Raw genomic sequence first — 24,519 nt, forward strand, 5'->3', positions numbered from 1 at the left:
ACTACAATTGAGGTGCCATCTGCTGGGAAAAAGTAAACCCTTAATACTACGGTTCTGCTGTTCTAAGTCTCTAGCAAGGCTAAAAATCTATTTTGCAGTTGGTCACTAATATTTTGTCAAGGCCAATATACAATATATCAAGCCACAAATACAGTTTATGCCAAAATGCATCTAGAGTTATTGCAGGAAATGTACCCCATCCATGCTTCTATGTATCTAGTGTAAATTGGTGTAAACTATTTCCTTACTTCCTCTATTGAGCACACCTTGCAGCAACCAGTCTTCGTTTTGTGTAACATACGAGTCCATTTTGAAAAAACACTCATATATTTCAACATCCTCATTCAGTTTCAGTAAAAGATTCTGCAAAAATCAAAACATACTCTGTTTTGTAAAGTACTCAACCTTTACAGTGTTTGGTGGCATGTAACACTACAATAAGTCATAAAATACTGAGTAAGCGGCACAATGTTATATTCATAGCAAAGAATAGCAGTCAAACAAAAGTGCTTGCATACAGGTGATATTACAATTATACTGTAGCATAAATTTGTTTAATTAAGAGCCTGTAGGTTACTGTGCAAAATTGGTAAATCTCTGTAGAAAAGTGGAATACATTTAACATTTCATGATTGTCAAGCCATTATATGCTGAGCCTACACTGCCCTCTACTGTCTCAGAGTCAAGCTGGACAGAATTCCTCCATGAGCTTCTCAGATATCACCGCCATTAAATCCTCCAGTATCTGAATGCTGAGAAATGCTGGAAGACACATTAATAAATTAATAAATACAACAAATTGTACTTTGTGAAAAAAAGTCCCAGAGCTTGTACATGAAAGAAGTACACTACACATTCATTAATTTCCCATTTAAAATAAAGCAATTTGAAGAAGTTTTTTGGATAGCAGTTTTAGCAATGTCTCTCGGGATTAATTTGGATTTATGCATCCAAATTCAGATATATAAAGGCTTCATTTTATGTACATCATGAATGAACCTGTCAGTCCATTAAAAAAAACAGCAGGATACTGAGTCAGTGAGTTTTAAAAGCTTAATTACCAAAATGTAAACAGATTTTTTTCAGTTTGGTCTTTCAAGACTGTTTAAGATGAGCCAGATTTGTTAACACAAGCAGTTCATATACCAAATGATATTATATACCAGTTGTATACAGAGCGCATGAAAAAGAATGACAGATATTAGCAATGTGAAGCAAAATGTCCAATCTTTATAATACTGGTACATTTTATGTATGTGAAATAATACAACCATATGACCAACAGCCATGCCCAAAATCCTCATTAAAAATGTTTCAAATATTAAGCAGAATGTTTGCACCTCCAGACAGCAGAATACAATACCAGTTTCTGATTCAGGTTGTGCAACAGAGGTGAAGCTGGACATCTTAGGTCAGGCTTTCCGCAGATCACTGTTCATCATCTTCTGGTTTCTTACAAAGTGTTGAGAGTTCATGTAACAGCAGCTCTTCTGAAGGACTACATGATTTGCGCTCTAAAGAAGCACGTGGTACTTCGTGCATCAGTGTGTCCAGAGATCCATCTCCCCCAGTAGAACGGGTAAGTTTTGGGACAACTGTGCGCTCCAGGGACCTGCTCTTCCCCTGGCCGAGGCTCTCAATGCGTGGAGGCACCTCCCGACTCTTGGTGTGGCCACTGGACAGAAAGCTGTTCTCCAGGGACTTCAGCACCTGCAGGCTAAAGTCACCAACCTCCTCGTAGAGTGGCTCTGGGCTTTCATCCCGTTCCTCCAATGAATCTTGCTGCACCTTCATGGGCTGAACAAAGAGGCCAAGAAATTGTGTATGTTACAGTTGTAAAAATTTAATTCATGAATTTTAAATTAATTAGTAATTTTTAGCTTATATTTCCATAAAAATGTGTAATACATATACCGACACCGTCCACAATTTGTTTTAAAGAATGTACATTTTGGTGGGTTTTTGTCCCAGGCCTACAGTATGTTAAATAAAAATTTTGTTTTTTTCATGACTTAGAGCAGAGGTGTTGGATTTATTAATTGGGCCCCAATCTGCACATTTTCCCACTTTTCCAAAACCTTTATTTTCCAAAGGTCTAGAAAATAAAATGACATTTCCCATGATTTTTTCCCCTAGAGTTTCAAGAACCATGGGAACCCTACCAGGAACATGTGTTTCAAAGCCAGGGGCAAAAGGTCTTTAGCCTAAACATTACAATACTTTCTGTAAATGTCTATAGCAATGGTTCTCAGACTTTTTCAGCATGAGGTCCCTCTTGTGTAGGGTACATCCCATTGTGGCCCCCTAGAGTTGTCAAATTTTTGCAGTTTCGTTTTTTCCCCACACTAGGCTCTTCTGTATTAACTTTCTCAGATAAGAGACTACATCCTCTATCTAAAACGTATCCATTTTAAATAACCTTAGGTTTTACCAGTGTGTGGCTAACAGTACTGTACACTAGTATATCAACAGATGTCTCTGTTTGGTGTGTGTCTTAGTGTGCTAAGTATAATTGATTTCATTTTTTAATATTTCTCATTTTTATGTACATCATAGTGTAAAGGTTCACAATCTTGACTTACACACAATTTTTTTTTTTAATGTTCTAAAATTTCTATGCAGCCCTCTGGCACCATCTGGAGGCCTCACAGTTTGAAAACCACTGGTGTAGAGATTTCTCTCTATAGATTGATTTAAGCTTTTACAGGGTCTTTCAGTGTTGCAGCACACATGCTTTGGAATTCACTTCCACATAGCCTCCATTAAGCATCATCTTTCACAGCTCAAAAACTCTATTCAGTGCAATCAGTGATATTTGTAGATTATATAGCTCTATAGACATAATATACCAGATATAGATATTCTAAAAAGTATAACAAAATCATGATAGGTCATCACAGGTCACATAATATTTTTACATTCTATTTAGTATAGTAGTATGTGGATTCATTCATACTCCTAATGAGTAGAACACCTACCATAGTATAATCTGAATAGGAAAAGTACCTGAGACTACACCTTAGATTAACAACACACCTAGGTAAGCTCTCAAAACTATCTGGCTATCTAAAAGATTATCTCCAATTATCAGATTCTATGTGTGGTTATTGGTACATTCACAAAAAGAATTCAGCCTTCAGTGGCATTCAAAGTGATTTCATGAGACTTCCTTCATTGATTTTAACCACTGTTTTAGTACCACACTGACAACCTCAAGATAACTGCTGAATACTCTGAGGACAAAAGAAAAAAGCCAGCAAACAATTTGCTTGCAAATGCTTAAGGCTCAGTAGTCACCAGGAGCTCAGAGGCTACACAATTCCCACCTACTCCTCCACCCCATTTCCAAAACACAAGAGTTTTGGACAGAGGCCCCAGCCTGCCCTCAAGGCTACGGTCAGATAACAATGGCGTTGAACAATTCTTCCACCCTGCGCATCCTGTTATATTCACTAAGTCAGCTCGACATCCTGGTGGTGTCGTATCAGGAAACCCTAGGTCCCAAAAGGAATGGGAGGGTCGAGGAAATCTGAAGGAATTCCTCAATTGGGGAAACATGGTTTTGCAAAGGCAAAAATGTCTGTCTGTACCACAAGAGATGACATTTGATAGATTTATATAATGTCATAACAAGCAACATATAAAAACAGATTTAAAAATATACAAAAAAAAGGCTAAGCCTTACAAAATTACTGAGATATTGCATGTGTGTGATAATTAAAGAAAATGTCAAAATTGCATGCAAGCAGCAGAATAATAAAATCAATCAAAGACATACTCACAAAGTACATTGATAGTGTCCTCCTATCGTGAAGCTTCCTCTGCGAACACACAACAAACAATTAGTAAGCATAACATTTCAAGATGAGTCTATAAACTTTACACTAGCGGGTGTCAAAGCAGAAAGACTGTGACGCGTAATGTGTTTGCATTACCAGCGTCTTATTAGCAGAAAGCATGGTGGAGTTGGTGTTGCTGTCTTCTCCGCGGATCGGCACTAAGGGCATGGTGCCAAACTTCTGCTTGCAGATGTCAGATGAGGAGTGGCGTCTCATCACAGGAGGCCGCAAGTCGTCGTTCTGAGAAATGGATCAAAGTAAATGAGCCAAGTACTGATCGTTTCAAGTTACCAGTGAGCAATTACAAAATGATATCCAATGAACTCGACCTAGCAACTGATATCCAAGTATCTAAGAAACAATACCCATGTAAAGGCTGATACCTGTGCTTTCAGAAGACTGGTTATCCAGTCCCAAAGCTCTGTTTCACTGGAACAACTGAGATACCTGTCAAGGTGAGGAAATTGATTACTACTCATTATGCAAGCGTACCAACATGATCCGTAATTTGTGCACTATATAAGGCTGATGCAATTAAGTAAATGATCATTGGACCCATTCAATCAAAAGAAAATACTTACATCTGATGTTTGTCTATCATCACAGTGAAACCCCATCTGCAATTTGACACGAGTTAATGGGAATGTCATATTTGTAAACAGAAATATCAAGAAACATGTAACAGATGTAACAAGGAAATATCATCTTACTTTGTTGGTGCTTTCAACTTCTTTTTTATTCCAATGTAAATCTTCATAGTTTTTAGCTGCCACTCTTTTTCGGGTTTGTTGGTCTATGTTAGTTAGAATACAGAAAAAATTTTAATCTCTGGCCTCCAATTTCTCCAGTTAATTATTATTTTTTTCAATTCAATAGAAATTGGAAAGCTGCAGGGCACAAGCAGACATACCTTCTTGTCCTTCATTAAGAGTAATTTGTGATCCTGGATTTGGAACAGACGTTCCTGGAATTTGGTCCCTTGTAGAAGTTTAGGTGTCTCCTCACGACACTTCAGAACTCCAAACTTCACAATTTCACTCTTGTAAGCTTTGAACCAAAAAGGTAGAAAAAAGAACATTTAATACAGAATGCATTTACTTATTGTAGTTTTAAATCTGAAAACTACAGAGTAAATTACTGTGGTTTAGCCTTTTAATGATTACTTATTCTATGAAAATGTTATGCAACTGCATTTTTGCAAGTAACTTAATAAACATATGAAATCACCTGTAAAGATATCAATCATTTCTCCTCTGGGTACCTTCTTTACCAACAAATATGCAGAACTAGGATCAGCCATGGTACACCACTGTAGTGCTTGTTCCAGAACCTTCTCTTTTGGGTGAAGAGGCCGTTCTATAATTATAAACGCAACATATTTTCCCGAACAATTAGAATTATAAAGAATGTCTACATAGAAACACTACACAGTTTTGTGTCCATTTATTGTCCCATATTGAATACAGCATGACATCAATTAACATCCCCAACCATTTGATTCAGGTTGGTTTAAGGTGAAAGTGCCCTTTACTTGAGCAGACTGGTATGGATCTATTTACCAAGCTCCCCATCCTCAATGGCTTCAAAGGTCATCCACACATCCTTTTCACCTGCAGGGACATTCCTCATATACAGCACCTGGTTAGTCAGTTCCTCTGCACACATAGTGGGTGAAACCTGCAGACAGGCAGATGACAAAACAAACACACACTGAGTAAAGCAGAAGTTGGTTGGCTTCACAGTGGCCTTGTGCCACCATGTGGTCATAATGTGAAATGGCAACTTTTACCTACAAAGCAAATGCGTGGAAACGTTTTTATGGTGTTCCAACATGAAATAGTCTCATAACTAGATGGCAGATAAATCTGTACTTACTTTCAGAGTGATGCAGCAGTCTGGCATTTTTTCCTCCAGATAGACCTCAATAATCAGGTCTCCTGCCTGAGAGAGCTGGATAAAAAAACCACAAAACAAATAAATAAAGCATGGCACATTAAGGCCAAGCATACTACTGCTACTTCTTTTTTTATAGGTTTATTTCAGAAGGTGTTGGTGAGTGACAGAAATATTGAACCTGTGTGTCCTTCCAGGTTGTGATGAGACTGATTTCCAGTTCAATCTGAGTTTTGTGTTCCTCATCAATCTTTAAAAGAAATTCAAATAAACATAAATAAATAGGTCTCAAATGACACTATAAAGATATCACATGACTGTCATGCTAATACCATCTTGGGCAGTATTAAAACTAAATAATACACAGACAACATTAAAGAAGATCACATGACAGGACATGAAGTCCACTTCAACAGTAATTGTCATTTGTCCATCCATCCATCCATCTTCTATACCGCTTATCCTGTCATTTGTTTGAAGCAATTTTATTGATTAAAAATACTTTTTTCCCAAGTAAAGTGACTGTGCCAGTTTAGGGCTGCCTGTGTGCTTCCTAGTAAAAGGCAAATTAGAGACTAATTATTTAAACAAACTAACGTAAAACTAACTGTTTTATTTACTCACATCATGGTCTAGTCTGGTTTTTCTACTCACATCAAAGACATACAGATAGTTGTCAATGAGGTCCTCTATGATCTTCACTTCATGCTCTCCTTTCCCGTCTGTCTGAAAGAGGCTTGGGGCGAACAGCAGAGATAGGTTCTTTGTGCACATTTGGTTCAGATCGGCACACTTCTGTACCCTGGGAGGGGAATATACAAAGAAAAATGGGTTTTTAAGAAGAGAAAGAGTTAAAGACATTCACAAACCATCAATGTTCAGCATGATTAAAGCTTAAGTCGGAAACAGTATATTTTGAACTAGCAAACCTGTAGAGGTGACTGATGAGAGCAGCCAAAGTGGTTCGGTTGACTCGTGGCAAACCACGGATGAGCTCTTTATATCTATCCAATCTCTGCGTCTTATTAGATATCTCTGCAGATTAAGAGAGGTGCTCAGCATGCAGTGAAACTTTATATCCCTGATATTCAGATGTGTGAAGAGCAATATGAAAAGAAAAAAAACATGAACATGAGATGAGAAACTACTGACTGGCAGCCTCCTTCCAGTATGGGTGCAGATCTGCCATGAATATGGGGTCATCAATCTCACGGAAGAACCTCTTCAGCACATCTGTCACATCCTCAATGAAATTGTCTCCAATGCGGAGTTTCACGTTGCGGGCATCTCTCCGGAACTCCTCCATCAGAAGCTTGATTCTGGACTTGGCTCCATTTTTCCTGTATATACCTTCATGGCCCAGACCTAGAAATATAAGAGAATTATCTGAGGATCTTCAGATGCAAACTTAAGTAAACCTAAGTACCTGAGGTCAGAAAAAGAAAACAGAAAAAAGTAACATTTAAAAAAAGTAACATTCTGTGTGACAAGAATTTCTTCTGATGCTAAAACAAAGTGTCACAGCGGCACCAGTAAAATACATTTCTGTGTAGTGTACCTATTGTATTTTTATCCAAATATCAGTGTGTCAGTCCATAATTATGGAAACATTAGTTGCAAGTTGACAACACGTTCCATTTTGTTTCCTTAGACTCTGTCCTCTCTCACCAAAATGGATAGTGCCACCATACAGTCAGCAGTAAAATACAGTTTAGTACCGTTAATACAGTTTAGCTTTCACAGGCTAAAACACTACAGTAAGTTAAATCCTGTCATTATACTTTTAACTGTCTTTAAATGTAAAAGGCACTGCTGTTGGCTCTTTACGGATATTAAAAATTCATAAATAGAATTTACAAGCGTAATACATGAGGTGATCACCTTGAAATACAATTGTAATTATAGCAATGAGCAATAATTCAGCCTTGTCTGGAATTATGCCTTGTAAGTGGATTGAATGCAGATTTGCATTTGAAGAAAGAATACATTCAGATGTACACTTTCCGTTTTCCTCACCATACTGTGTAATAAAAGCAATGCAGCTGTCCACAATGATGGGGATGTCGTTCCTGCTCAGTTGTTGGTCCTTCAGCGTGTTGGCTTTGCCTCCTGCTGCCTTCTGGATGTCTGTGTACCACAGAGAGAAGTCTGTACGCCCCATGCCTTGCAGGTGCAGAGTCCTGAATGCACAAACACACATCCAATTCCATCGACATTTCTGTGGATCTATTTGCTTGCCTAGATTCGAAAATCGCCACAAATTTCGTAAATCACCAAAAGATAAAGCTCACCTTCCTTTTTCCACTAGAACCAAAATGTCTTTCTTTTCATGATTGTCTGTCTCTGATGCTATACCTTTAACATTTGAAACAGAGAGAGAGAAAAAAAGCACAAATTAGCCAGTGGTAACTGCACAAAATATAAAACAGAACCATCTAAAACAGAGTGGGCTTGAGAGGCTCACTGAGCTCCTGCAGGCGTTTCAGGTTAATAATGTCCTCAGCAGCTCCATCGTTTCCAGGGCAAATGAAGAGGTTGGACTTTTGCAGAACAAAGAAGCCCTCTTTCCACTGCCGCGGGTCCAGCATGGCCTTATAACGCAACATGCCCACACGCTCAAACTCCCTCGTCAGTAAGCAGTGGCAGCTCAGAGGTGTGGTGGCCTGAATAGACAAGAGCTCATCAGAACCCCGCAGTTAAGGTCAGATGTAGGATGTACACTATCATGTTTTTTAATGCTTACCTTTCCAATAGCTTTTGCCCAACTGTGTAGTGCATCTGGAGTTTCTAAACCAAACTGCACAAGTTTTTCAGATGTTAGGTACAGTTCGAAAGTGTATCGAAACCTATAACAGAGAAAAAAAAAGCTTTTTTCAATTTTTTAAAACATTTTTCAATGCAATAAGTGACAACACTGAACAATAAAAAGTTGACTTTCTTTCACAGTCATGGGGAAATTACATACCTGCCAATGAATGAGAAAGGAAGTAGAACCTACACACTGGTTAGTTCCCATTAAAATGTGTTTATATTACAGAAATATGTGGTTCGGACCTGAATCCTATTGCTCCTTGCACCTGCAGTCAGGTACGGTTTATAACGTGTATGTAAACCTTTTATAATGAATAGGTGTATTAAGTGATGTGGAGACTTCAGAATGTATGGGTATTCATTGGCTAATGTTTGTGTGCATGTCTGATAAAGGCTATAGACGTTTTTGCTGTATACCTGTCAATGAAGCCGTTGTTGTTGGTGCATGAGTCTGGCCTGCTAACTCCTAAACAGATGATATCTTTGACCTCTATCTTCATGTTGGGCTCATGGCACCTGTCAGACTCATAAAACAGAAGAGACTTCTCCACCGAGCACCAATACTTTTGGAAATCTAAATAAAAATACAAAAAAATAAAAGCAGAACAGAGATGGCAATTGTGAGGTAAGTAAATCTGCTGGTAAAGCATACCAATAAAATCGAACAAAATAAAATTCAATTGCATATGTTATTATACAGTGTATAAACACTGGCAGTTCAGGCCACTGCTCAGCAAGATTTCTGAATACATTTATACATGCTTGTCAGTGAAGTAAGCCCTGAAAGGCCCCTTTTTCCTGTCATCTTCTGAAGGAGCACATTCTGCTCCTAAACTTCTGCCAACTGCTTTGTTTGCCACATTGTCACCTACCTTCCCTGGTTCTGCGAGACAAAGTGCCTTTGTTCATGGAGCATGACTTGTAGAGGTAGCCAGAATACAGGACTGGCTGCATGATCTCATCATACACACTGGAATCTGCAAGGAAATAGAACCGAATGTAGAAATGCTGATTACCACCACTGTGGGATGTGCATGCTGATAATTTTGAAATTACATGTTGAAATGAATAAGGCTTAATGATTAGTGAAATATACACTGCTACAGTGTTGATGTGGTGGATGACAGTTGCAGAGTCATTGGTTAAGGTGGAATGGAAGTGGTTATGTGCCTGCTGTGGTGTCTGTTTGTGTGTAAGTAAATCCTGAAAACCTGTGGCCTGGGTGTAAGAGTAATGCAGAGAAAGGTGCTTCTCATGTCCATTAGAGTCCGAGAGTCGAGCCGCTTCTGCTTCTGCAAATAACTGAGTGACTGTCTTCAAGAGGTTCTGTTCAGTCACAGCTGTGCACAGAGCCTGCAGGACCACCAAATGCACCAATAAAAAGCATGTTCAGTCACAGGATATTCTAAGTCCTAATATTCATTCAGTACTGGCCATTTATTAGTCATCTTATTTAGCATACATCCTCATTCTATTCTGTATAGACAGCAATGTAATGATCAGACTGGAAATGTGAGCAATGGCTAAGAATAATGCAAGTCAGTCAAGGCATTGACCGCTGGCTTTATACTAGGGATGGCTAGGCTATTTTAAGCAAAACATCCTTAATGCTCCAGTGTGAAATGAGTTCTTCACAGGGCAGACTACTAAACGGACCAACACAATAGCTCAGAAAAGACGCAACACGCTCAACATTTTTGACCTAATCATCCACAGCATTACCACATACAATCATCTCCCTGTAGTGTGTGATGAAAGAAAAGAAAGCCCGTTGACATAAAACTTAAAGGCAGTTGTTACAGCAGTAAATAGATATACATGAGAAATGCAGATTATTGCACAGTGTACTGTAACATTCCTTTAATTCTTCAGTCAAACACATTTGCAAATTAAGCTCGAAAGCATTGTAATTCATCCTTTCAGAAAATGTGAGGTGAAGCAACTTATCCTGTAGTTCAAAGAAAATGCTATCGGTTCACACTGAATCAGTCATTGACAAAACAAAACTTTAAGGAAATTATACTACTGACTTATCTGATTTTTTTATTACATTGCTATAATGTTGAACGACTGGATTAAGCTACACATAAATAGATTAGGTAAGACATTCTTTTTTTTAATGTTAAAATGTAATGGCTGCTTAAATTTGTGCTTTAAAGTAGCACAATGTAAATATCGAGTGAAGGAAAGCAACAACTTCCATTATAAGTGTGCTTCATGTCGACAAGAGACACTTGTGAATTAAGAAACACGCTGTTTGTATACTTTTAAACGTATACAGTATTTCACTTAGTCTATTTTATCTTTTCATCAGAACTAATGAAGCTATTTAAATAAGTGATTAAATATTTTGATGAAAACATAAGTCCAATTACTGTACCAAGACCTACTACTAAAGGACATTTAACATGACTGGTAAGACTGTGTACTCCTTTTTTCTTCAATCTGCAGTGAGCTTTACTCACTGTCTGTTGCTCACCTTAAGTAACTCTTCCTGTGTACTAAAGCTGGGGTGAGAGTGACGGAAACGGCCTTCTCTGTATTTCTGGGTTATAAATTCCCTCCGCTGTTCTGGAGAGGCATCACAGTCAATTTCATCAGCTGCTGGCAGCCTGGTAGCCCAGAACTCATTGGCTCTGTCATTACCCAGCATTATGAAGAGCTAAAATATATACATATGCATATACGTAAACTTCATTGCAGGTTCTCAGTTTTATATTTACAGAATATATACTGCATGAGCCATATACAGTATCTCAAAAAAGTGAGTACACCCCTCACATTTTTGTAAATATTTGATTATATCTTTTCATGTGACAACACTGAAGAAATGACACTTTGCTACAATGTAAAGTAGTGAGTGTACAGCTTGTATAACAGTGTAAATTTTCTGTCCCCTCAAAATAACTCAACACACAGCCATTAATGTCTAAACCGCTGGCAACAAAAGTGAGTACACCCCTAAGTGAAAATGTCCAAATTGGGCCCAAAGTGTCAATATTTTGTGTGGCCACCATTATTTTCCAGCACTGCCTTAACCCTCTTGGGCATAGAGTTCACCAGAGCTTCACAGGTTCCACTGGAGTCCTCTTCCACTCCTCCATGACGACATCACGGAGCTGGTGTATGTTAGAGACCTTGTGCTCCTCCACCTTCCGTTTGAGGATACCCCACAGATGCTCAATACGGTTTAGGCCTGGAGACATGCTTGGCCAATCCATCACCTTCACCCTCAGATTCTTTAGCAAGGCAGTGGTCGTCTTGGAGGTGTGTTTGGGGTCATTATCATGCTGGAATACTGGCTTGCGACCCAGTCTCGGAAGGGAGGGGATCATGCTCTGCTTCAGTATGTCACAGTACATGTTGGTATTCATGGTTCCCTCAATGAACTGTAGCTCCCCAGTGCCGGCAGCACGCATGCAACACCAGACCATGACACTCCCACCACCATGCTTGACTGTATGCAAGACACACTTGTCTTTGTAGTCCTCACCTTGTTGCCGCCACACACACTTGACACCATCTGAACCAAATAAGTTTATCTTGGTCTCATCAGACCACAGGACATGGTTCCAGTAATCCATGTCCTTAGTTTGCATGTCTTCAGCAAACTGTTAGCGGGCTTTCTTGTGTATCATCTTTAGAAGAGGCTTCCTTCTGGGAAGATAGCCATGCAGACCAATTTGATGCAGTGTACGGCATATGGTCTAGGTTATAGCCTAGGCAATCTTTATGTAGAGCAACAATTTTTTTTTTCAGATCCTTAGAGAGTTCTTTACCATGAGGTGCCATGTTGAACTTCCAGTGACCAGTATGAGGGAGTGTGAGAGCGATGACACCAAATTTAACACACCTGCTCCCCATTCACACCTGAGACCTTGTAACACTAACAAGTCACATGACACTGGGGAGGGAAAATGTCTAAATGGGCCCAATTTGGACATTTTCACTTAGGGGTGTACTCACTTTTGTTGCCAGTGGTTTAGACATTAATGGCTGTGTGTTGAGTTATTTTGAGGGGACAGCAAATTCACACTGTTATACAAGCTGCACACTCACTACTTTACATTGTAGCAAAGTGTCATTTCTTCAGTGTTGTCACATGAAAAGATATTATCAAATATTTACAGAAATGTGAGGGGTGTACTCACTTTTGTGAGATACTGTAAATAAACACTCCATTCTCTGTTAACACATTTTTGGAACTGATGAAAGCTAATATAATCTCTAATGAGATTATCGTTTAAGTGAGAAGCGAGTACAAATGTTTGTTGGTGTCATTTAGCAAAAAGTATAGGAAATTTTCAACAGAGAAAGCATGCAAAAAACTTTAAAGGCAAAGGCCAGTGTTATCACCCGTGTCCCCCACCTGAACTATCTCATTGCTCCAAACACTGGTGTCCAGTTTCAGACTCTGCACTTTGGACACCATTGTGCCCAGTCCTCTGTGCTGGCCTGCAGGCAGACACAACAAAAAAGTCAGCACACCATTTGGCATGCTCCATTCACTCTGTTTGCCTGTAGTGTCATCCCAATAGGCTGCCCCCAAGCAACCTCTTATCTTGAGTATTTGACATGGAGGACCAACTGGGATAAACACTCTAGCGCTCTCGAAACCAATGTCAAGTTTCCAAGCCACTACACTGACTGACCACTGTGTTAAATGATACTACAGTATGATATCATATCTAAAAGCAATTTCGCATTTTGCATGCCACCTAATGACTGCACAGAATTAAAAAGACATGTTTAGTGATTTGTACAACGACAAGGCACTGTCGGACAATCCATTAGGTTGATAAATCACCTGGGATTTGAAAGCATTCCAACAGCTTGACATACCTGCGCAGTTCTTGCAAATGACCACACAGAGATTGATGGAGGCCCAGTCGGGATTGATGGCTTTGCAGTCTGCACACACCCTGTTGGAGCGGTTAGACCAGATTTTCTCAGCCACCTCGTAATCGGAGAGCGTCTCTGCGATTGACTCCTGCAGAGCTTCCATCCACTCCCGTTTCTCCCGCTCTGACTCAGCCGTGAAGCTACAGGGACAAGAATGTCCTGAAAACTACCACTATAAAACCAGTTCACTTTGAGGTATTTATTGGCTAAATGCAGGCTTTAGGCTGAAATACTCTAGATACTATAGGTATAACTTCCACTATATTACTCCAATCTTCTGAGTCTTGGAGCAATAATACACCACTGGCATTGTGTTTATTTGGGTATCCTCGATGTGAAACTCAACATGGGTTTATCCTTATTTCCCAATGTTGTTGTCTATCCCCTCTATTTATTTTTTATTGAGACTATAAATTTCATGCAGTCATACCAGGGCCCCAAAGTAAGGATCTTCTGAGCAAACCAAATGGTCTCATTTTCATTTTACAGCCCGAATGATACCCTAATAGGGACAGCTCTAAAAACACTACTGGATAGTGCAATGGTGAGCATTTACCTGAAGGCCTTGTAAGGAGTTATGAGGTCAAAGCTTTTGTTCTTTCCATCTCGGATTGTAGCGCCTCTGGCCTCGATTACAGTGATTCCAATGCCATTCTTAAAACACTGAAAAAAAGGTCAATTACAAAATTAGACTAGTGAAGATTACATCAGCTTTGGCACAGCAAGCCCTTTTCTACAGGCTTCGAGCAACTGTTTCAGGAAGGAAACAGAGTGGAACAACATGTGCCTTTATTGGACTCAAAGGTGAACTGAAAATGTGATGAATTTTAAAATCACCTGCTCGTTCTTATACAGCCAAATCTGCTCAGCTATAATTGCTGCATAGATCTTTGACTTTATCCCTTTAAGCTCTAAGAAGCCATTCTTCTGGCAGTGGCTCCCTGGGCCAAAACGTGGCCGGCCAAACACCATCTGCTCCTTCACCCACTCCTGCAGCACACTGCACCACTTACTCCTCTGCACTGTGGAGAATGATGTCAGAGCCCCATCCAAAGTATTTTGTGAACACAGCAGAAAAAGAAAAAAAAAACATTAAGCTCATCAACATGCGTGTTTGTAAGCCAGTCTTAACCAGAATAGGATTGTAGTAGTGGTATAAAAGGTGTTACATGACCCACACAGAATTATGAAGGAGGGATTTCCTGCAGTGTGTACACAGTCTATTAGAGGAAATGGGTGATAGCCTTGAGGATGACGTGTTTACCTTCATTGTCTGCACGGAAAACAAATGCCCTGTGATTCGTCACAACTTCAAATTTGTTGTCTTTTGCTGCTCTGGCCATTTGTATAGCACCAAGAGGAATCACACCTTTTGGGTATGTGTCCTGGGGCAAACAGAGGAAAGCCATTTGTGCAGGGAATGACAACATTCAACACTTCAAAAAAAAAAAAAAAAAAACAGGAAACAAAGTGTTTTTTTTCTACTGAATTAGGGACTTCCCAAGTTATTTAAGTAACAGATTGAGTTCTTTATAATTTAGGAACATTGTTCAAACACAGATAAAGCCTAATCCTTGAAAAGATTTCCAAAAGGTTTTGATTAAACTGACTTCATTGTTACACTGCACTTTATTATAGATCTATAAAATAATAATAATAATAATAATAATAATTATTATTATTATTATTATTATTATTCCTTAGATTTATATAACACTTTTCTAGGTACTCAAAGTTTTAAGTTTTAGTTATATAAAACATTTTTCAGTGTGACAAAATCACGACTTTGGTATGCAACATACCTTTTCACTGCCATAATACATCAGATTTTTTCCATCAAACTTTACATAGCGCTTCTGGAACACGTAATTCCTAAAACAAATAAACACAAAAAGATATCATCTGGGTCCAGGCAAAGAAAACAAACACTGAAACAACAGACAAAAAATATATAGTAATTCTATGAATGCTCATAAAAATGTAAAGGAAAAAGTGGAAATAAAGGCTTCTGGAAAGGTTAATAAGGTCTAGACAAACCGGCAGGAAAGGATGGACAGGAGACAGAGGCAGCCCTCAAGAAGGGAGGAAATGCAGAGACAGGAGGAGAGCAGGAGTCCAGATAGGGCATACCCTTGGGGGGAGAGTTTGTCCAACCATCCACTGAGGATGGGTACAGGCCTCTCCGACAGTGAGGTGAAACTTGCATACGGGGAGATGAACTGGTCTTCATCCAATTCGCTAGGGTAGAGGCTATGTGGAGGCAGAGTGAAGGAGCGTGAGGCAGAAGAAGGCTCGCCAACTGTGCTGTAGCCTGGGGAGTCACCAGGACTGCCACGAGACTGCCGCTTGAGACCAGACTGGCTCTGATGCCTGGAGGGGCAGCAACAACAGGCAGTTATGTGTAAATGATCTAACTGTAGTTCATTATTTAACAGAATACAGAACAGCCTGGGACATAAATGCAGGAGTACATGTATGTGGTACTCATCGATACTGATGTCGAGATGGGCAACCTACTAGGTACAGTATGGAAGCATCTTTTATGAGTACAAGAAAATGAGCACGGTATCAGACACCAATGCCAGTATCGGTATTAATGAATCCCTATTCACATACTAACGACCGGGAAAGTAATAATGTGTGAAAGCCTTTAAATTAATCTGTAGAATGTGTTTGTTGTTCTGGCAGCTTATATAACAGCACATATAACAGCTTATAAACTGTCAATAATATTTGGTATATTCCTTTTTGCACAGTCATGAAACTCATAAGAAACGGCTTTACCTATGAGCATCTCCTAGCTTATCATCTTTGGTTCCAGTTCTATCCACACTCTTGGGAGACCTTTCATCCTTATATTTAAAAAAAAGAAAGAAAGAAAAAAGCATGTTTAAATTCTTTCAGCAGCACCATTTCATGTTCTTTATCATCTGTTGTTCTCTACACTCACCTCAAGATGTTGATTTTGCCACTTGCCATGGAAAACAGTTTCACAGTATGGACTAATCATTTCATCTTGGTCATCAGCAGGAGCTATGTTCAACAAAACTGCTACTTATTAATGAACAATGAATATGCAAAATGGACAGAGAGAGAACTATGCATTTATTATATATTAACTAAGGTGGGAAATCTAATGAACCTACCAAATGTACGTTTAGTCGGTTCTGATGAGGTGTGATTTAAAGTGCTGTAGACATACAAATATGAGGGTTACCACTTGAAACCTGAATAATACAATGACTGCACTGGGAGAATACCAACCTAATGATTGTAATAGTGCTGATTAGCCTACCTATTGCTGTCAGTAGATGTGTTGAGCTCCTGGCGTGGCGGGGGCATAGGTATAGAGCGGCTCCAGATAGTGGGTGGAGTGCCAGGTAAAGTGCCACTGTAGATTTCATTGGAGACCATCTCTAAGCCAGAGCATGGAGGGCTAGGCGGAGAACCAGCCATACTGGTGAAAGGAGAACACTGATAACTGGAAGGGGAGTCAGGAAATGGTGATCGTGGAGGGGTGCTTTGCTCAGCCTGACTTGACATGCCCCTGACTGTGGATGGGAGAACCCCACGGCTGATCCTTGGGGGTACTGGAGGTAGTGGTCCGCTAATGTCTGGGGATGAGATACTTTTATTTAACTTCTCTTCACTCAAGATTTGTTTTGGGTCTTTCGAAGTTAAGCTATGAAGTTCAACAGAAGAAACTTCCAGAATGGCAGAAGAGGCAGAATCCTGGGAGGACCTTCTGCAGAGTTGCGCTTCCTGTTGCATGGGTAGCGAAGGCTCCTTCACCCTCTGTTTGTTAAAGACAGTTCTAGGTTTTGGGACTGGCTTTACAATGGTAGCACTACACTCTGAGTGGGAGCGTTTCACAAGCGCAGACAAATTTGGCACCGAGCTGTTGTACAGAGCTTCGAAGGATGTGTCTGCATTTCCTTGAGGTGAAAGATGCCCATCAGGAGTCACTTCATGAATGGCTGACTCTGAGTTACAGCGGTCCAACTCAGTGTCCTTCCTATGATGCTGGCAGATCATTTGAATGTGCTCGACCAGTTTGAGGATCCGCTTCCTGTGACCGGTGGCAGTCACTCCAAGTCTGTTAAGAGCAGCATTGTCCACATGACAGAAATCCCGGGCCAGCAGAAATCCTGCCTGTCTGAAGTGGTTCAGATATTTCTCAAGGTGAATGGAAGCCAACAGGTCTTGTGCATCTGAGGCTGCATCAATTGTTGCCATAGTGTACATGGGCTATGGGATTAGCCTGCATGCAAAGCAGCAGAAACACTGGCCAAGAGGGGATGAGGATGCCAGTTCCTCATCTAAGAACGGAAACAAACACAGTCCATTAGTGTTTATGTGCCTGTACTATACACTACCATGCTTAATTTGTAGTAATGTGAGAACTGCTACACAGGCAAATGTTTTTTCATTTGCTTGCAGCATATGTTTTAAACATGAATTAATGCCCATTAGTGCCCAATGGTTCTACTGCAAATAAATTGCAATATGTCTCATGACTAGGGATGGGTATCGTTATGGTTTTAATGATATTGCTACTCTTACCGATACTGCTTATCGAACCGGTACTTTAACGGTATTCTTATCGGTACTTTGTGCTGTGTTTTTTTTTTTTTAATGAAAAAAGAAACACATTGAGAACAGAATTAACATTGCTTTATTTTTTATAAAAGTTTATTATTACACATCTATTTGTCAATGCACCAGTGTTTTTAGTGTTTAATATTTATATACTGCAGAAAAAAATACTCTAAAGATTTATATGTAGCCAGAACCTGCAGAACCCATAGCGTCAGAGCTTATTGATTATTTCATAATTTAGCACCGGGGCCAGTTTAATACCGGGTTTCAGTACCCATCCCTATTCATGACACTGAGACATTTTTCTTCAGACTGAGATCATGCATCACTATGGCATTTAGATGAGGTCCTTCTTGAAGACCTCAGAACCGTTACAGAAGAATAAAGACTGATGTCATTTCTCAAACAAATGAGCGTCTTGTAAATGGCTAGTCTGAGCGGCGCATGTAAGAATATTAGACAAATCCAGATAAGTACTGAATAACTGTTAAACCACAAATGACCTTTACTGTTTTGTCCTGTTTTCAAGGAAGTCCCTTTATAGAAAGAGTGCTGTAAAAACATTTACAAACAAAAACAAAAATCTTAATTAGGATTGTGTGCTGTTAATTTTACCCTGCTCACATCTTACCATTAAAATAATAATAATAATAATAATAATTATGATAAACAATTTATTTTTCCAGAACCACGAAAGACAGTGAAGCAAAAATTTTAACCAGGGCAGTTTTAAGGAGAATATAGAAGGAGATATCATCATGTGTGCAGTCAGGTACTGCTTGCCGGCAGTGGCAAAAACTCATCTGGATGGTGGATCTTTAGGTGATTCTGCAGCAGACAGTAAAAAACAACCACAGTAGATTTGTTTTATATAAGCCTTTTAGAAATCGGTTGTCTAATGAACACATGGCCGACCTTTTGACCATTCTGCTGCTCAACGTTGAGTTTCTCCAGTGTAGGAGAGCAAAAAAAAAAACCCTGTATTTAATCACTTTTGAATGATTATCAACATAAACATTATACGTAAAGTGTTGATGTCAAAATCTTCAAACTTTGTTTCTCTCTCTGACCATTTTCAGCCAAAGGTTCTCACTGGCATTCCTGATCAATATAGTTAACTAATATTAACTACATACCACTTGTCTAATGTATATGCCAATCACAGTTTTATAGATTGTACTTCACATTTATGAACTCAAACATCCTCGGGGCCTCCAGGCAGTGTCTGTTAACATCAGAGAGGTCAAAACACCCTCTCAAATCATTCCAGATTCACATGCCAATTGGCTCATCCGTCATTTTTTTGTGGAGAAGATGACTGCTCTTTTGACATTTTTTGAGTGATAACTTATACTAGCATATTCAAATGTTAAATTTCTCCTAATTCCAGTAAATGGTACTGAGTACCATTAGAGCGGGTTGTCCACTAATCGTAGGGTTGGTGGTTCAATTCCCGGCCCACATGACTCCACATGTGCTCTTAACAGACTTGGAGTGACTGCCACAAGTGTCCTTGGGCAAGACACTGAACCTCAAGTTGCTCCCGATGACAAGTTAGCGCCTTGCATGCAGCTCTGCTACCATTGGTGTCTGAGTGTGTGTGTGAATGGGTGAATGAGACCCAGTGTAAAGCGCTTTGGAACCCCTAAGGTTAAAAAAGTGCTATACAAGTGCAGACCATAAGTATCTTTGCAGTGTAACATCATTTAAGGATGATTACATTTTTATATCACACGAGCCTACTCATGATACAACAGGGCATTTGAGAGAAGCATTAGCTCTAGCAGGGCTAGTCAGGAAGAGACCTTGCAATGGGTGAGAAAAGGCTACGTGATGCAGAGGGCATGACTCCCAAAGGCCCCCTGTGCAAACACTTCCTACAAACAATCTGAATGTGCTCAGAGGTATGAAGAGATACTCTCCTGACTTCTCTATTCCAAAGGTTGTTGGTGCTTGAGAACACAACACTAAGAAGAATCCCAAGGTTGGACAGATGGCAAAATGCCAACCATGAGCAGAGAAAAAACAGAGCATGTGCATTCCATCTCAGCCAAGAGGTGGAGTCTGCGACAGTGGTCGAGTTCTCTAATCAAACAGTGGAGGCCTTGAACCCCCTCCCCCCATTAGATATTAGGTACAGCCATACTACAAACATAGGATGTGCATCACTCTTGAGTGAATCCCAACTGAGAAGTTCAACTTCAGTAAGCCAACATGTAAGAAAAATAAGCAGGGAGAGTTTCTCCATTACACTTCTCTCAAATACCTCCCTGAGGCCAAAAGTAAATTACAAAAACATTTTTGGGATAGATTTTCCTGTGCTACTGGATAGCACTAACTGTGAATGAGAAAGCAGACAGTAGGAGGCTGTTGAAAAGGGCCATGAGTCATATCCTAGGTTTCCTTTGTCTGCATTCTGGACGCTAACCTTTGGCTCTGGAATACTGATACACCGGATCCTGCACAGAGCAAGCAGGCCGGAAGCCCATGAAGCAGGCAGATAAAGCCTGACCTGGGAAAAGCCACTGGCAGGGTGTTGTCTTATTTCTGTCTTACTAGCAATGCACATGTTTCCCTTCTGCAAGTCTGTCATCACAGGCACATATCAGTCATACACGTGGTGCCCTTTTCATGTTAAGTACACCACAAACTGAGAAATGTGCTGTGGGATTGAAGTGAAAATCTATAGTTCTCGGTAAACAACTGTTGAAAGGAATTTATCCAAATCAAAAGTGGTTAGGTGCAAAGAGACTTAGTTCCTGAGAAGGTCTGATGACTTTCAGCCACTAAAGCATGAACCAGACAGTCACACACTTCTGGTTTGTCTGGTTTCACCAAAACTTTACCACATTACACAGCTGAATCACTGTCCAAGCCTGTTAGTGCTAGGCCACATGATGCGTCCATTCGTCAACAGAAATATATTTTTCTAATATCAGTCCTGCATGCCCACTGAGCTCTTGTATACAATGGCAGTGGAAAACGTGTTTGAGGTGCAGACCACCAGTGTTTTGTAAGAAGGAACAGCCTCGCATCACTAAAAGCCAAAACCACAACTTCTGCCTGGGGAGCACATTACCATACTCAGCTCTTTGTTTTAGTTATATGTTCAGATGTGACGTTAAAAGATATTCGGCAGATATTGTGCATGGTGTTTATTTTTTTAAAAATAACTGCAAATGAATTCTGTCTGTAGTTGCCATATACAGTGTCAGTATATTTAACTTATGTCAAAGTATATCTCTGATGTTACAGTGAGGCACTTTTGCATTTCAATAGTCCTAAAAAAAGGATATGAAAAGAGGCACTGTCAACAAATGTTTGAAATGACTGCAACAACCTTTTATTTATTGGAAAGGTGTATGAACCCCAGGCTTATGTGGCATCAACAATGATGTTGGCATCAATGCTGTTAAGGGTATTAAAGGTGGTGGTTATGATCTCTAGGCTACTTATAAGACCTGGTTGATACAGAGGATTTGTTTACAAGGACAGATTTTTACTTGTTCAAAAGAAGAACATGGCAATCAAACATTCCTAGATCAGCAATGGGTAAAAGTTTGTGTTAATGTTTTTTTACTTACATTTTTTTAAATTAAAATCTTTCTTATATTTCAGGAGATGACACAGACAATGACCTCACCTGCAATCATTAATCATTCTATGCAAAAAAGTGTACACTATTTAAATATATTAGCAGTGCTATCTGTAAAGGCAGATACAGCAGTCTAAAATGAACAAAAATACCCATTCTTACACAGAAAGGGGAACAAAGGGGGAGGTCCTTCCAGAAAAAAAGTGAAGGCATACTGTGACCTATTGGTGAAAATAAAGATGGCTACAGAGATCAGATTTAGGGGCTCATATAACAACCATCCAAAAGCATTAACCTTATTTCTGGCATTCTAACCAACCACTTTCACACCTCCCACCAAGACCCGTTTGTGTATTGGCCATAAACACAGAATACCATTTGTTTTGATTTACTAGAGGAAAAACACTCGAATTGGATCCTGATGAAGCATTCTCCTCTTGACCCACCCATATTTATCTTAATAGGCAATCTGGCTTTTCTCAGCCTTACGGAAAACACAGGATACAGTTGTCCCTCAAAGAGACCAAGCCCGTCCGTTCCCGCTACAGAGAAAGCAAGATAACACCCTGATGTGCAGCTACACTGAGAATCAACACACCCTAAGGCTACAGAGAGGGCATGACACCTTAAAATGTGTTATTGCACATTAATATGAAACCAGACACTTTCTAGAATCTAGAAAAACAACTTAAAGATGGCCTCATGTTAAAACACATCAAAAACATTGCATCCTTCAGAGTTCACATCAACAACATTAAAAAATATATATTATATTTACCATGGCAAATATTTTTAAGCTGTTTCCATTTTAAAGAGGTGAGCAATTCTCTTCAAATCAGAGCCAGTAAAACGCTAAAACCTATACAAGCATGATCTGAAGTGTTAAGAGTGCTTTTTTTAAAGGCTGGAACAGCTGTTTACATTATGTTGTGCAATGTCAGACATAGGCAGTCACTCCAGGTTTGAGCAGTAATTAAAGGCCTGACTACATCTCCATATCTACATACACAGATTCTTCCCTTTTTTTAAGTTACACATGTCTGTTTCAAAATAACATCTTATCATGGCACAGCACATGAGCAGGAAAAGAATTTGTGTACGACTGATAATTCTGTCTTCAGTTTAATTGCAGTGCTTGAAAGGGCTGAGTACAAATACTAAAATCTGGAATCTTTTAAAACAGTTTTCTTTTTATTTGCTGTGAAATAAGCATTGGTTTAACCTGGTCTTTAATTTATGCACAGACAATGAGAAAAACGCATACTGTGCCATTGTCTCTGTAATTATTTCCCTTAAGTAAATGTAATTCTGGTGAGCTTTCTCAAAAGCCTAATACAATTTGCTGAGCAAATCCCTCAAAGGCAAAGATTTATCCCTCCAGCCAATTCTCCTTACTACTTACTATTTGAGTATTTGAATGTTTAGTATTAGTAACAACCAGGAAATGAGATGCAAGAGATGTACAGATGGGTCAATAATTTAAAACAGTGGCTCTGTTATGCTGGGTAGAACATTTAGCCAGCATGGTTTGCGTCCTCTTGTCCCCTTAGAGGGATGCATCACTGCAAATGAATACAAAGTTATTCTGACTGATCATCTTTATCATCTTTATCCTATAATAAAACGTTTCTATCCTAATGGAGTGTTCTCTTCCAGGATGATAATGTCTTTTTCCACAGGACATGATAGCTCTCTGAACTGTATAATGAGTGTGAAAATGATGTCAATCCTATTCTATGCCCTTCACAGTCAAGAGATCTCAACCCAACTGAACATTTATGGGAGATTTTGGACTGATATAGTAGACACTCTCCATCCCATCATCAACAAACCATTTGAGGAAATATCGTTTGGAAGATTGGTATTCATCCCTCCAGTAGAGTTCCACAGATCTCTAAACCAAGGCACATTAAAACTGGTGGCTCAGGGTGGCCCAGCACCTAAGACACTTCATTTTGTTTTTCTTTATTTTGCCACTTGTCTGTAATTTGTTCATCCTTACTGAATAATTGGTCTTTGAAATACTGGTATCACTATCACTCTAGATCACTGTGGGGGTTGAAAAGAACCAGAGCATTCATGAGCACCAGCAAGTGGAAATTTTGGTCAAAATAAGGCAGGTCAATCTTTAACCATGACACATCAAGGGTTTACCAAAGCGCTGTTAATATATTACAAGGCATAACACAAGTGCTACACATAGCAATTTAATTGCAATAGAACATTTTGCAGATTGAACATATTCTTATTTAATTCCATTCATTTTCATGTAGTGTTTTATCAAATCAGGAAAATGTCCTACTGAACAAGTAGATTCGTTCATTCAGTTCTGAGTAATAAAGCTTTAGAAACATTGATTTTTTTGAGGGCCAGGTAATGGATTTGATACTAAATAACTTAGTAATGATTAACATTTACTTAGGTTGGAAAAACTCTCTTAACAGATTCTGACATAATGTCTAATCAATTCATTATGTATTTTCAAACATTCATATAATGTTTACGCTAATGATATTAGTTCCATAGCTGCAGAGCTATAAGTATATATGTACTACAGCATCATGGCAAGACTTTAACCATGTCATCTTCAAGTAACCATGTCACATGGCTTGCTAATGTGTTTAATGAAAATGTTGCAATATGTCACCCCACACAATATTTTGCAGTCCTAACTGGCAACACGGTCATGTAGACATAATGCTACTTCACAGTACACTTCACTGAAGGCTTGGTAAAGACATGCTCTCCAGTATTCCAGTTACAGACAGACGTGAAATAAATCACAGCATTCTCTTCCTCTGTATTAACAATGAGTCAATCTCACATGCTTCGCATGGCATACCCTATATAACCTGAAGCTGCTGCCTTGTCAGTGCTGAA

The 24,519-nt window shown here is 39.3% G+C and overlaps 1 protein-coding gene across 2 annotated transcripts in view; it reads right to left on the reverse strand.

Moving 5' to 3' along the window:
* Window positions 1–308: 308 nt before the first annotated feature.
* arap3 (ArfGAP with RhoGAP domain, ankyrin repeat and PH domain 3) overlaps window positions 309–24,519 on the reverse strand; it is a 28,197-nt gene continuing 3,986 nt past the window's right edge. The window contains exons 2-34 of one of the 2 annotated variants that reach the window (XM_017474690.3): window positions 16,741–17,764; window positions 16,592–16,635; window positions 16,396–16,478; window positions 16,230–16,297; window positions 15,576–15,815; window positions 15,248–15,317; window positions 14,710–14,830; window positions 14,283–14,467; window positions 14,002–14,108; window positions 13,386–13,585; window positions 12,913–12,998; window positions 11,023–11,205; window positions 9,755–9,896; window positions 9,416–9,520; window positions 8,961–9,117; window positions 8,476–8,578; window positions 8,197–8,395; window positions 8,024–8,087; window positions 7,749–7,912; window positions 6,885–7,097; window positions 6,662–6,767; window positions 6,387–6,534; window positions 5,914–5,982; window positions 5,715–5,789; window positions 5,399–5,516; window positions 5,067–5,195; window positions 4,750–4,886; window positions 4,550–4,632; window positions 4,421–4,456; window positions 4,223–4,286; window positions 3,936–4,079; window positions 3,783–3,821; window positions 309–1,797 (exon numbers count right to left, since the gene is read on the reverse strand). In XM_017474690.3, the coding sequence (XP_017330179.1) occupies window positions 1,429–1,797; window positions 3,783–3,821; window positions 3,936–4,079; window positions 4,223–4,286; window positions 4,421–4,456; window positions 4,550–4,632; window positions 4,750–4,886; window positions 5,067–5,195; window positions 5,399–5,516; window positions 5,715–5,789; window positions 5,914–5,982; window positions 6,387–6,534; window positions 6,662–6,767; window positions 6,885–7,097; window positions 7,749–7,912; window positions 8,024–8,087; window positions 8,197–8,395; window positions 8,476–8,578; window positions 8,961–9,117; window positions 9,416–9,520; window positions 9,755–9,896; window positions 11,023–11,205; window positions 12,913–12,998; window positions 13,386–13,585; window positions 14,002–14,108; window positions 14,283–14,467; window positions 14,710–14,830; window positions 15,248–15,317; window positions 15,576–15,815; window positions 16,230–16,297; window positions 16,396–16,478; window positions 16,592–16,635; window positions 16,741–17,690 (5,001 nt within the window). In that variant the 5' untranslated portion in view covers window positions 17,691–17,764 and the 3' untranslated portion in view covers window positions 309–1,428. Of the gene's footprint in view, window positions 1,798–3,782; window positions 3,822–3,935; window positions 4,080–4,222; window positions 4,287–4,420; window positions 4,457–4,549; window positions 4,633–4,749; window positions 4,887–5,066; window positions 5,196–5,398; window positions 5,517–5,714; window positions 5,790–5,913; window positions 5,983–6,386; window positions 6,535–6,661; window positions 6,768–6,884; window positions 7,098–7,748; window positions 7,913–8,023; window positions 8,088–8,196; window positions 8,396–8,475; window positions 8,579–8,960; window positions 9,118–9,415; window positions 9,897–11,022; window positions 11,206–12,912; window positions 12,999–13,385; window positions 13,586–14,001; window positions 14,109–14,282; window positions 14,468–14,709; window positions 14,831–15,247; window positions 15,318–15,575; window positions 15,816–16,229; window positions 16,298–16,395; window positions 16,479–16,591; window positions 16,636–16,740; window positions 17,765–24,519 lie in introns of both variants that reach the window. The other variant, XM_017474689.3, reaches the window with a different exon arrangement.

This window comes from Ictalurus punctatus, chromosome 8, assembly GCF_001660625.3.
Source record: "Ictalurus punctatus breed USDA103 chromosome 8, Coco_2.0, whole genome shotgun sequence".
In the NCBI taxonomy this organism is placed as follows: Eukaryota; Metazoa; Chordata; class Actinopteri; order Siluriformes; family Ictaluridae; genus Ictalurus; species Ictalurus punctatus.